The sequence below is a fragment of the Trachurus japonicus genome, chromosome 20, assembly GCF_045865225.1.
Source record: "Trachurus japonicus isolate A0001 chromosome 20, Traja_1.0".
Taxonomy (NCBI): domain Eukaryota; kingdom Metazoa; phylum Chordata; class Actinopteri; order Carangiformes; family Carangidae; genus Trachurus; species Trachurus japonicus.
The window spans coordinates 4,679,701-4,693,980 of NC_140926.1; the positions used below are offsets into that span (position 1 = coordinate 4,679,701).

At 41.6% G+C, this 14,280-nt stretch overlaps 1 protein-coding gene across 12 annotated transcripts in view; it reads left to right on the plus strand.

The window, feature by feature from the left end:
• slc12a7b (solute carrier family 12 member 7b) overlaps window positions 1-14,280 on the plus strand; it is a 57,970-nt gene that overhangs the window by 14,184 nt on the left and 29,506 nt on the right. For 3 of the 12 annotated variants that reach the window (XM_085763673.1, XM_085763674.1, XM_085763677.1), the window contains exon 1: window positions 1,197-1,422. The exons of 6 other annotated variants lie outside the window; for them this stretch is intronic. In XM_085763673.1, coding sequence (XP_085619799.1) covers window positions 1,305-1,422 — 118 coding nt within the window. In that variant the 5' untranslated portion in view covers window positions 1,197-1,304. Of the gene's footprint in view, window positions 1-681; window positions 1,423-14,280 lie in introns of those variants that run through there. 3 more of the 12 variants (XR_015034533.1, XM_085763676.1, XR_015034532.1) reach the window with 3 other exon arrangements.

The window sequence follows — 14,280 nt, forward strand, 5'->3', positions numbered from 1 at the left end:
CCCGGGGTTTCAGTTACTTGGTGTGAGACCTGAAACCTCGGATCAGTCCCTGTCAGGAAATGACTCACACTTTTTTCGGGTGAAGAGATAAGGTCAGCTGATGCATTTGAATAAAAAGCAGCAACACACTGCTGCTGCAGTTGGATAATGGTGACGGACGGCTTGATGGAAGATAGTGCTACCAAATTAGATTTAATACTCTGATGGTGGTGGCCTTGTTTTAGTCATTAGTTTTGGTATTGGAACAAATGATCACACGTATTTTCTCAGACTTTGTATCTAACAACTTTCCCGTCATTACGAGGTGCAACAGAGCGTTTGTCTCTGTCAACACTGCAGCTCATATTTCCGAGGTTGCTCTGAAGAGATAAGAGCATAATGTAGACACGTATTGATTCAGTTGCCTCCGCTCACTTTTCCTCACTCAGTTAGTTTCCCATCCCCCCCTCCCTCTCTCTCTCTCTAAGTGTGTTTTCACTGGACCATAAAGGACATTAATAACAAGCTGTACATGTAATGCAGGAGCAGACTGTGTGTGTTTGCATGCGTGTACACGTGAGCTTTAGCCCGCCATAGGGGTGTGTGGTTTTCGGAGGACCAGTGTACGTCTTTAAATCGGCCCTGCCCACTGCAGACTGTGCACACTGGGTCAAATAACAGGCGCTCAGGAAGTGAGCAGATGTATGTGTGAGTATTTGTGTGTGAAAACTTTCCTCAGTGGAGCAGCTCTGGGTTTCCTCCTCTCTTTGAACAAAAGCTGACACTGCCGGCTTTTGTTTTGTGTGCGAGACAGAGCGACATTCCTGGGAAGAGGATCTGGCCTCAGGCAGCACACAAAAGTATGTATATGTGCTCACACACACACACACACGCTCATGAGCACAAATGCATGTCATGTTTTCATGCTAGTGTGTGTTAGTGTGTTGCTGCCCCAGTTGGGCGGGGCAGTGGCGCTCTTCCTTATTTGGATAGTCATTGCAAGGGGGGGTGGTGGTGGAGGGTCACATGGGTTTACAGTAGAGTCGTAGCGATAGAAACACAAACTCAGAGGTAAAAACCTGACGTCTGTCCAGGGGGGGTTTGTGCATCAGAGACAGAAAGTCAGAAGAAGAAGGAGAAGAAGAGAAGCAAACAGCTGAGAACAAGAGGAAGAAAGAAGAGAAGAGTGACAGCTATTGGACAGAGGAAGAGAGAGAGAGAGAGAGGAGGGTGGAGGGGGGGCAGCCGACCAGAGAGGGAGGAGAGAAGAGAGCGATAAGAGTGTGACAAACAGCAGACACTGAGAGGAAGCACATGGTGTAAAAATGCCCACCAACTTCACTGTGGTCCCGGTGAAGGACGGCACCAAGGCAAAGAAAGAGACTGAGGAAGATGATGTGGATGACAACAATGTGTTGAAGGAGGAAGAGGAGGACGCCACAGGTGAGAGCAGATGATTTATTTATTTATTTGGCTCCATCAGCTCAGCGATTAACACAGATAAGATCTACAGAACGCTAATTAACAACACACGTTTTTGTGATAAACAACAACACAGATTTCTGTCCTGAAAAGCAGCCGGGACACAACGTGGAACCGGTCTTAGAGGCAGAGAGGTGTTTTCTTGAAAGTTTCAGCCTTTTGCTTACAGTGTGTGCAGTCTAAGCTGATAATTTGCACCGGTTTAGTTTTCAGGAAGAAAAAAAAAACAGTTTATGGTCTGTGTGTGGGTGGATAATGTTTAGGGAGGACGGTGAATTTTAGGGAAGGCTTCTTCGTTTTCCAGCAGCTGCGTGAGATGAGGGTTCCCCCTCGCACGCCACAGCCGCTCTCGGGATTATGACATGAATTTTTGTTCCATGCCAGTGTTTCCCCTTTGGCTTCAGTCTCCTAAGCCCCATTGTCCCCCTCCAGATCTCTGTTTCTACTTTTTCTATTTTTGTTTTCTGTTTAGTTTTCCTCAACAAAGCCACTTTTATTCTACTTAGCTCTGTTCTGTCTATTACTTTGAAACATTTCCTTGTGTTGTCCTAACAACAGGACAAACACATAAGGTCTAATTGGGACAGTCACAGCAGTGGCCCCCTCTCTCCCACGTTGATTATCATTGACATGCAAACCTCCAACATGGCTCAACCTCTGGACACTGAGCAGTGAACTTTAGTGTGCAACAAACAACAAGATAACTGAACTTTTCCACAATGACTTGACTCAGATATGACACATACTGTATTCCTATGTGAAACCTGATGATTACAGGCAAAATACGCACATGACCCTGAGGTGTCTTATATGTAAAACTCAGGAAAAATGTGCTTTGAGATAGTTTGAGCGAACTTTCCATCTTGCACGTTTAAATGAATATAACCAAGATTTGGCATCAGAACAACATGGGCTCCCTCTGGCCTCTGCCAACCTGGTATCAACCTGTTTGAAGGCACACAGCCAGGGCAACATTTTAAAACCTCTGTTTTTCTCCAGTAGAAATAGCAAGGAGAGGTCATGGGGTGCATATTTAACAAACTCCTCTCTCCAATAGTCCATGTTTTGCCAGACTGCTGTGCTGTTAGTTAAGTTGGTGCTTTTACAGCACTTCATATGGCGCTGAGAGAATCGGTTCCCAGTATTTAATTCCTGCTGTGGAGCTGCAATTACGGCTGCATGCTGGATGAGATTTTACAGACTGTGTGGGAGAGAGAATGACATTTTATTTTGATGGTTATGCAAGATATCATACTGTGGCGTGCTTTGGTTTCCCCCAGCGCATGTTTGAGCTCATGCAACCATTTTTTTTCTCTGACAAAAAGCCTGTAGTAACAACAATGGTGGGAGAGCAAAGAGGGGGATGACATATCACAAGAGGCCATGAACTGGATCTAAAGCCACAAAATTATGTGCTGTGACTTGGCTCTTGGAAGCACCAGGACCACACACTTTATATCTAGTTTGCACTGACTTGTTTAAAGGGAGGCAACACAAATCCACAGGTAATGTGAAATGGATTCAAGGTTATCTCTCTCTCTCTCTCCAGTCTGATTTGTGTGATGTGGTGAAATCATACAGACAAACTGGATGTCAGTTTTGGGAGGGTCCATCGATGGCTTAAACGTTGTTGGCTCACGGGTGTGTGTTGTGTGAGACTGAGTCAAATAGCAGTCACTGTTATTGATTATCCTGCTGGCCTGCTTCCCGTTGGCTGAGTGGGGGGAGGTGAGACTCCTCCCTCATGCTGTAATGTAATGGACTCCAGTTCTCCTCATTCACACTGAATTCCCTCTTTGTCCTCCTCATGCTTTTCTTGTTCTTTAAATTTTCCACTTCTTATTTCCTGCTAACGCTTTTGGGTGTATCATAGACAGTCAATATTTCTATCAGTTTGTGGCCACAGTTTGTTATCAGGCATCAGAATAAGTACACTAAACGCTCCCTTCCTCCCTAGTCGGCCACACAAATGCAAATCTAACCAAATGTCACAAGCTTATGCCTCTTAGTCCTGCATCATTGGCTGATTATCAGCAACACTTCCCTTTTCTGTACACAATTTAAAAAGACAAGTCCATTGATCTTTAGAAAGACCATCCCAACCCTGGGTGATGACATTCATTAAAAGTGTGTCCAGACTCTCTTCTATTGTTTTCTGTTGGCAGAAAGTCAATTGAGGAAGAAATTAAAATGGTGTGTGGGGAAAGAAACAAGACTGTAAAGAGCCGCTGTGATCATTTAGTGGTATTTGTTTCCTCCTCATGTGCTTTTAAATCAGAACACATTAAAACCTATTATGCTCTGTCTTTTGCCACTTTGATGTCAGTATAATTGTGTATTTGACCTGTTAACCCTTAGCTGTGAGTGTCAGTGCTGGATCAAAGGTCTCTATTTAACTAACAAATCTTTGTTGGTTTATGCAAATACCAACGTTGTGATGATCTGTGACTGTGACGGGAGTATGATGTTTATGTCTCTGGAATTGTTTTGGCTGCTTCTTTTTGTTTTTCTTAAAGGCTTATCTTCATTTTATTTTTCTGTTATGGTTGCTAAAATCCACCTGGGATTATATGCCTCATTTCCTGGATGAGGGGTTGAGATCATAATGAGTGGATGGATGGAGTGATCAGAATCTCTGTAGTGGTAGATAGGTGATTGAACAGATGCGTTGTGCACACTGCTATTATGAATCCCCGAGGGTGACTGAGTGAACTATGAGCCTCCACTTTGTCCACAAATCGGATCCCCCTACACTTAAGCCACGCCTTGTCAATAAATTACAGAGATGTTATGATGTGGAACATATGACTTCAGTGGTGGTAGGTAGGTAGCACAGTATGAGCATTGGTAGTGGTTGGTTCTGACCCACTTATAGACCACTTGTTTACAAAACTGAATGGAAAACCTCTGTAGTGAAATACAACCGTGTTTCAGACGGTGTTTTTTGAGCAGAAACTAAGCAGGTGATCTGACCAAATGCCTGTGAAGCTGCTGCTGCTGCCTCTGTCCGTTGGTCTGTCTGTGTGCCCATCTGCCCTAGACATGTGTTTCCTGTTTATTTCCCGGGCAGGTCTGGTTCTGGTTAAAAGCTGTTTTGTGTATGTGGCCATCTGTATTTTCTGTTTCTCCTTCTCCCGCCATTATGTAGTTAACTCTGTAACCTCTCATGCTTATGCATTGTAAAAGCAGCAGCAGCAGACATAACTGGTTTTGAACTAGTTTCTCAGTTTCAACATGCTCAGCTGTGACCATACATACAGAGACCACAAAACCATTATTTTCCTCTGTTGACTGACGAGTTAATCAACTAATCTTTTCATCTCTACTGTCATTAAAGCTGAAACTAAAGATCACTTAAAAAAACAATGACTCTCCCAGTTCTACTCCCAGTTAATCAATTAATTGTTTGGCCCATAAAACCATGAATAACCACCTTTTTCCAGGGCCCAAGGCAACGTCATAAAATATCTTGTTTGGCCAACTCAGTGCAAGTATTTTCATTTACTATAACATTGGCAGCATCCTCCTCACATTTAAGCAATATTTGATTAAAATAGTTGCAGATTGATTGTTTGTTGATCAACTGTTGAAGATCTAAACCTAGTTACACTTAATGCTGATGTTTTAGTACATAGTTTTGTCTTTTTCTGTCTGTTTTTTTGCCCGTACTGTTGTCATGCACTGCTTACCAAGCTGCTGTTAGTGGTTGATAAATCAAAAACATTACAAAAGGGGGAGCTTTACAAAATCCCCACTGATTTAGGGAGGGCCTCTTCACTGTGGGAACATAACGACCTGTGATTGCAGCTCCACATAATTCTGTTCTGGGTTATGAATGTTTGAAATGTAACGTTACAAAAGGAAAAGAAGCTCCGTCTTCACCGTTTTTCCCAGATTGTATTTTTCTCTTTGAACAAATCTAGGATAGAGGGGAGTTAAGCCTACTGCCAGACCCCATCCCATTACATCCCATTACATCACCTCACACTGCTGTGTTTTTGTTTCTTCTCTTTGTGCATATATCTATCTATCTATCTATCTATCTATCTATCTATCTATCTATCTATCTATCTATCTATCTATCTATCTATCTATCTATCTATCTATCTATCTATCTATCTATCTATCTATCTATCTATCTATCTATCTATCTATCTATCTATCTATCTATCTATCTATCTATCTATCTATCTATCTATCTCTATTCAGGCTTCACGCTCAGTGTGCACAGGTCTTGAAGACCCACAGAGGTACACGTACAGACCTGGTTCTGGTCTCAGTTTCCTGTAGGAGCAGTTTGCAAACTCTTTTTTGTGTTTTTTAGTTTATTTATACTACAGCATGTGTCCAGCCTGACCCAGCAGAAGTTACTCAACCCTCTCTGTGTGTGTTTGCATTGGCCACATCACTTGGTTCTGCTTGTTCCATCTGCAACACAACACAGCAAGACAGACAGACAGATACTGTTATTCAACGTTTGTATTTGCACCCTGTGTGTGGGTCATGGAAACATTAAGATGCGCCCTGTCCTCCACATAATTCCTGGAAATGGCATCGTACATTCTCGATATGCTCAAGGTTGGATAATGCTTTGTGAGTTTGAGGTATTGCTGCTGAATTACCGTAGATTAATAAATTGTTGTACTGTAGGCAGAAAATTCTCATTGAGTATCCACATTCTGTACATAGACATGGAAACAGCAAGTGGATTGTATGCTGTTATACTGATGGGTGGGTGTTGTCAGTAAGGACAGAGAAAAGAAAAAGAGAAAGAAGAAGGGAGTGATACAACATTAGGAATGCAGGGAGTGAGTGAGGTAATGGGACATGACATAATATGATTTATAAATCCCTTTGAATATTTGGTTCGTCAGCACCAGCTTTGAAAAAAACTTGATACTGGCACCTGATACTGTTCCAAGTTTTGAGAAAACAGAATAACAGAGACAATGCAAGTGCACAAAACTGCACTTAAGATTTGTACCTGAAGTAGAATATTTCCATCCATACATAATGAATGAATGAACACACATCATATTATCAATTGAGATGTGCAGCAGATGTCTGTGTTTTCATCCTGGAGTGCTGCTGCGTGCTATTTCCTGTTCAGGGATCTCCTCCCCACCGCTTCTCTCCTCTCAATATGTTGTCTCTGATAAGCCTCTGCACCAATACGCACTGACGTTTCTGTGGCTTATTCTGCGCTCTTTCTATCGTATTCTTTTGCCGTCAGCTTGAAGTGAGGCCCTCGGCGGGTCAGGGGGGTTTCCCATTGACTTTCATTAACAAAAAGTTCACAGTTTCTTTTCTTTTGAATACGTTTGCAAAAGAAATTATTCAGATGTCACTAATAGGGAGGTCCTGCAAAAATAAACTGTACTTTGTCATTGTTACATAATGTCCAAATATTCACTAGTGTGTAGCCTTGTTGTGTCCAAGAGTTTGTTTGTCATGTGGTCCACATTATTGAGCTTTGAACTTGTTGTTATTATTATTAACTGCTCAACCCTTTTTAGTACAGTACGGATGAACATCAGCAGACGTGAAGTGACTTTGCTGCTCCAGTCGTAAAGATTAAACAATAAACATGTAGCTCTTTGGTAAAACTGTGGTCAAAACCAAACTTTATTTCACAACCATTAATGTTTTTGCTACGGGATGTGGTCGGCAACGATACATATGAACAGCAGTTTCACTCTCCACAGCTAAGTATTATTGGGTCAATGCTATTGATGTGTTGACATTACGTTTCCATTATCAAATGTAAGTCATCTTTGGAGAAACCACTGAGGAAGACACTCATTGATTTCCCAGGAAATGTTTGCTTCTTTACTAATTGTTTACCAGCTGCATCATTTGTTTTTTAGAAGCCAGGAAAATACACTGGAAGGTCAGTCAGAGTAGTTCAACACATGATGCCATGACTCATCTATGAATTAGACGTAAACCTTATTATTTCTGCAGAGGAGTGTGTTTGACGTGTAATCGTTGCCAACGTGGAGGTTGTTTTACTTCGCTGACCTTTAATAATCTGTCACACTCCAGCTGAGTGTTGGCAGTGATGGCTGCACAGTTGGGTTTGCATATGAATTCAGTCAGCAGGACATTTCTCCACTGTCCTTTTATCAAACATACCCATACTCTAGGAAGCAGATGGAGGTAGTGCAACCAACATCTGGTTCCTGTGTAGTCCATCATATCCCTCTAGATTGCCTTGGTTGTACACACTGGGAGTTATTAGAGAAGGGTTAGAGATGGGTTTGGTCTGATTTAGCTTCCAATCCAACAGTAAACTTGCCAACTACTGTCAAAATGAATAGTAGAAGGAGAGAAGTCCGTTTGAATGTGCACTTTCCTTCTAATTGGTGAGATAGTGACACCATCTGGAGAAGGGTGGGAGTAGCTGGGTAAGCTGTTGGCTCTCTCTCTCTCTCTCTCTCTCTCTCTGGTTTTAAGTGGAGTTCACTTTGAATCTGTGGGAAGGTTTTTGCCTGCGAAGAAGAAATCAAATGGTTTCCTGGTGTCATTCACTCTCACATGACTGTGATTCATTTGCACTTTGGGTCAAAACAAAAGGGAAGGACAATGTGAAAGAAGAAGAATGTTTCCCAGTGCTTTATAATTTATAATTAATATGTGTTAGCTCCAGATGCTTTTTGAATTTAAGGGAATTTCCGCCCCAGTTTCTGTGACTACTTTTATACGCACCACATTATTAAGATCAATATCTTTCCCTCCAGCTGTTTCCAAAGCCAGCTGGTACATAATTATTCACATATTGTTTTGTGATAGGTTTCTTCACTCAGAAGCCATTTGACTCGCTATGTCAGCCCAGATCAATTGTGTAACTGCAACTCTCCACATCATCATCATCGTATGGATGATTTAATCCATCCAATAAATCCTAAAGCCTCATATAGACATCAGTCCACACTCTTAGTAACAGTTGTCTCTCTGTCCTTTCCCTCCCTCCCATGCTGCGTGTTGCATAACAGCAACAGTTGTTTACCTGAAGGGTTTAAAGGCTTAGGACATCATTAAGTGCAACACACAGACACTTGCGCGTGCGCTACACACACATACACATTCAAAGACACACATAATGACTACTAACAGCAGCCATCTGACATCAAACCAAGTGAAGCTTGATACTACTAAATCCTTCCTACTGTGTGATTTGATCGCTCCTCTTTAAGCTCTGCCTTGACACATCTGTCAGTGTAATGACGCTCGTAGCGAATGTTCAGTTTTGTCTTCACATCTTTCACAGTCAGAGCTGTGAGCCTGCGCCTGTGTGCCTGAATCACCAACGCACACACACACACACAACTCGGCTTCTGCCTGTTGAAGGTCACTCACCTGACTGATAGGCAGAAGACTGCAGCAGAGCGTAAGCTGCAATTTGTCTGTGGCTTAAAAGTCGTATATCTTCCCCTCCACCCTGGAGCCTGGACGTGGCCCCTGTGTTTTATAAAAAGTTCAGGATTAGCCTAATCTGGTTAAGTGATTAGTGCCCACTTCACATGCTTTTAGACGGACAGATTAATGGGCAGCCAAGACAAAGGTAGACAGACAGCACAGTAGGAGGCTGCGGGGGGAAAAGCCTGGTCAGCCATTGTCTGTATAGCACATCTTCACATCTTTGTCTGTCTCACATGAGCTCAGATTACAGCTGAAGCTGACGCTGCTGCTCATCAATAGCTAGCATTGTTTATGTTTTTATATGAGCATAAAAATAAAATAATATAAATTGTGTCCTATAGCAAATTTCCGTCGGTATAATTTCATGATATATTTAACATAGAAGAATATAATATTATTGAATGGCCCCATCACTAAATGTACAGTATGGGTATGGGCTGTACAGTGTGGGAATAAAGGTTGGATTCAATTTTGTCACGACATTAAGGCTGGGTATCGCTACTGATTTACTGAATTGATTCTCAATGTCCCAAATCGATTAGATATTGATTCATTTGGAGATATTTCAGTTTTAATAACCGATTTGGTTGGTTATGAAACAGATTTTCACAAAACTGATGTTTCAAATTGTCCAAAGATGGAACTTTAAAAGATCAATCTAAGCCGGATTTTATGATTCAATATCAGATCTTTTAAATGAAGATCAATATAAATCGGAAAATCGATTGTTAAAACCCAGCCCAACACAACATTAACATTTATTGTACTGGAGAAAATTTGCTTGGACACACTTTTAATGTAAAGATGCACAGAACAACATGTCTCCATGGCAGTTTGTCGTCATAGCTCCCAGGTTTCGTCCAGTCACTGTGCTTTGCTGATCAGTTGACCGTCTCTGTCTGTGTCTCTGGAGGTCAGTCCGGAGGTCAGGTAGTAAATGAAACTGCTCACTGATGCAGCACCTTTGGTTTAAAATAGTAAACAATTATTGATTCAGAACGATACACCGCTGCACAGCTCGGACGGTAGGTGCTGTCTCTGCGTCCTCGGCTGCTTTCTGTGAAAAAGAAGAAGTCAGGTTGTACTTTGACTTTTCTGCAGCTTCTTCCTCCTCCTCTTCAGTTCAGTCTGTATCCTTCCATCCATTCATCCATCCATCCATCCTTCCCTCTCCTGCCACACCTCTAAAACTGTCGACCTATCTTACTGCTGCTTTTTACTTCCCTCGCTTTCTGCTGCTCCGCCCCCTCGGTGACTGTGATCAAACATGCACGGACGCGCACGTGTGTGTTTTGTGTGTGTGTGTGTGTGTGTGGAGCAGGGATCAGAAGCTGAGGGAAGTGTGTGTGTGTGTGTGTGTGTGTGTATGTTTGTGCAGGTCTGTCGGTGGGAGGGTGAGGGTGCTCTGTGATGCATGGCTGATGTCGCTGACATCGTCGTCACAGGCCACTTTCCACACACACACACACACACACGCACGCACACGCACACACACGCAAACACAAACACCACCACACGCTGTCAGAAATAGCTGATCCTCACATTATCCACACAGCACAGGCAGCATTCCTGTCCTGACTCCTGCTCCTCACTAGCAGTGTGTGCCTCTTTTATACTTTGGACCCCCGTTACTGGAGTTCCCCAGGGACCGCTACTAGGACCCCACTCCCTTTCACCCCCCCTTTTCAGCCCCGCTCCTCAAAATGGAGCAGAGGGGAGGCTCTCGACGAAAGGGTAAGTTTCTCTTGCTGTCGAAGGGCAAGTAGCGAGTAGTTTTAGTTTTAGTCAAGTGTGTAATATTTATTTATTTTTGATCCGTAGCATTTTTATAGGGCAGGTGTGCAGGGATGAGTTGTTTCTGTTTTATTGATGGGCTCTCCGTAGTGCACCTGCATTAGAGCCAGTCGCTTGTCTTGTGTAATGATAAATAATTGCTCCACCAGTGGGAGAATCTGGCTTTTAAAGGAGTCACTGAGTTGTTGTTGTTGTGTCCCTGGACCAGAAGTGATACAGAAGTATTAATCAGCAGCAAAGAAGGAACTTTGTTGTGCTTTGTGGAGTCAAAAGTCAGGCTGTGTGCATGAACTGTGGTCCTGTATGTATGAATGAATGAATGAATGGACTGAGTACAGCACAGACTTTATTAATTGCAGTTGATAAATCCACTTTAAATATTAATGCACCCGTGGTTGTCTCCAGCAGTCGACCAGGTGCTACCAAAAGTGCATGTAAATTAAGTGAAATTAGCTGATTTGTTTCTGCTGCCTCCTTGGATTTAAAGCTGATAATTGTGTGTTTTTACATAAATCTTGTCCAGCCTTGCTATATCTTCCAAACCGCCATATTTTTTCTTGTATCTTTTATGGTTTGGTTTGGTATAAGAGCCACGGGCTAACTCTAACTCTGGCAGCGTTAGGCAGCTTACGGTGTCGTCACAGTGTGCAGCTTAGTGGTTATAAATAGGATGCATGGTCATTTATTACCACAGTGACCAGAGAGGCTGAGCCTATAGCCATTAGCACTTCCTGAATTGTACCTGTACCTGCAGGTGAATCTGATGATGATGAAGTTGATGAAGTCTGACTCAAAACCATCATCATCCTCTGCCTTGTGTTGTGTTGCTGTGGCAGGATCAGGGAATCCCTCTCTCCCCCCTTATGTAACATCACTGACTCTAATGTCAAATAATGCTCTTTAACTCTCAGATGTTAAAGCAGCACACACCGCAAGTAAGGATTTAAAAAACTGTGCAGTGTGCACACTCGTAACGTGTTTACATTTGCATATAATATACAGGTGCATCTCAATAAACTATATCATGGAAAAGTTCATGTACAGTAGTTCAAGTCAAATAGATGGAGATACTTTTCAGAAGGACAACATTTCCATATTATAAATGCTTTTTTAAATATGTTTTTTTTTTTTAGAGATACTGAAACTTAAGGTCTTCATGAAATGTGACCCATAACAAAGTCCTTATAGGCCATAATCATTACAATTCAAAGAAATTAAATAAATAAAGACATGAAATGTTTCATTCTCTGTGTGTAATGGCTCGTTTTACTTTTTGAATTGAATTACTGACATAGATGAACTTTTCCATGATATTCTATTTTATTGAGATGCACCTGTACCTGTGTGTACCTATTTGAAGGAATTTTAGGTGCTGACAGTTTGATTTGCATCGTTAAGGGAATCAATTGAAAGTATGGGTCCTTGATGTGAAAGGTGAGAAAAAAGTATAATGCTACTTCTTCTGCACATTATTGTGCTGATATCCAAACTGCTTTTTATTCATACACTTAAATTCATATTCATACAATATATTGTCAATAGTATTCTATGGGTAGAGAAGCACCAAAATGGTCCTTTTTTGTCCTGGGCAAAAGCTGTCTTTGCAGCAGACACCAATAATCTATTATTTATTAAGTGTGCCATCAATTATAAGTGGAAATTTAAAATCCATTTGGGTCCCAGGGGGCAGTTAGCAACAAAGTTGTAATAATGATATATCATACCAAGGTTTTTTAGCACATAGGCTTTGAGAATGATCTCAGATTGTTATGTTTTTATCAGAGGGTGTTGAATATGGTCATTGCCTCTTTCATAGTAAATGCCCTTTACCAATGTCACACTGTTCAGGCAGGGTCACCATAATGTGCTGTAGCAGCGGGACGCTCTCCGCACCACCTGCAGAAATGGAGCACACACACACACACACACACAAAGCTCTCGCCATCAAAAACACCTGCATTCATTCATCAACAGTTACACAAGAGGTTTCGCCCCTCTCCCTCACTCCCTTTTTTATTATACCAACATCAGTGGTTTGCTTAGATTCTGTACCCAGAACTAGCAGCTGACCGATTATCATTCATACAATTGTTATAATAGCTATTTATTTTTATTAATTGCTGATAAAGTCAGTTGAAATATACTATTTTGGCTGCCATACAGCTGTTTATCCCCGTTTGTAGTTTGTTAAAGAATATTTCCACTGGTTTAAGACCGAGGCTGCTGTTAGAGAGTTATGAAATTACCTGTTATATAGGTGAAATAAGGTCACACACAGAGCAGTTTTAAGTCACAAATCCTACTGTGCATAAAGACTTTGTAACAGCAGTTGTGTTTCTAGCCACTTGACAAATGTGACTCTCTTTTAAACTCTCATTTGTGGATTTCTGCAACTCTGGAGAGAGAAATTTCTGGACCATTACCAGATGTAAGAGGCTGGAAGAGGTAGTGAGCATTTGATTTATCAGAGCTTGTTTGCTGAAAATATATGTGTGTGCTGCTGCAGCTGGAAATGGGTTTCAAGAGAGCGCTGAGAGTCTGAGAGTAAACACTGTAATAAATTAGCAAACCGTAAAAGCATTGAAGAGCTGGGGGTAATTCACACTGGGGTCATTACTGCAGGTACAGGTATGGTTGTCCTTTTTATCTCTTATATGAGAGGAAAAATAGTTGCCACAGCAATTCAGTTACTACTAAACATTTAAACTTTGCCAACTAAGTAAGCAGATCTGTTACCTGAAGAAACAGACATCAAAATATTAGATATTTGTTTTAAATAAGAGAATAAAGTTCATTATAAGGTTAAATCAAAACTTTTATAGTTTGCAGTTGGTTGGGATCTCATCCTTTGATTGTTTTGTTGACTTGAATGTGTTGAATCATCCGTTAGCTGTGTTTTCTATTCAAGCAGCAGTAAGTTTATATGCAAAAGTAAGAAGAGGGAGTGTGGAGAAGAAGAAGAAGAAGAAGAAGGCAGCAAACGCAATAAAGGAGATGCATCGTAGCAGCAGTGCATGGACTCTTTTACTGCCAGTCAGATCGTTAAATGCAGCACATAAACACCTTTCATTGAAGTAGAAAGAAAAACAATCAGTGTTTCAGTGCGAGACGTTGGACGTTTCGTAGTTAATGAAGTGACCCTGACACAGAACATCGACTGAAATCAGGTTCAATTCCTCACTGTGGTCACAGGTTTTATGGGATTCGAGCTCTGCAGATGTTTTCAGCACTGACAGAAGCTCCACTAAGACGCTGCCCCAGTTTATTGATGTGGAAGTGTTCCCATACCTCTGTTATAAGTTGTTCCATATCAGGGTACATACATTATAGTAATAGGTTGAGTCTGGAAGATCCATTTAGCTGGAGACATTGATGTGTTTTTAAGACCGGACATGGTTCGTATCACACTTCCTCCTCTCTCTGCTGCAGACCAGGTGCACAAATTTTGTTAATAGAAATATATACAGTATATCTATATATTTCATTTGACTCCTTCTGAACGAGTTCATATAAGCAGTGGTGGTGCACATTCAGCATTGCTGGCCTGACATGAGAACAGCTGATGTTAGGACTTTTTGGCAATGCAGGATGGGTAATAACGTC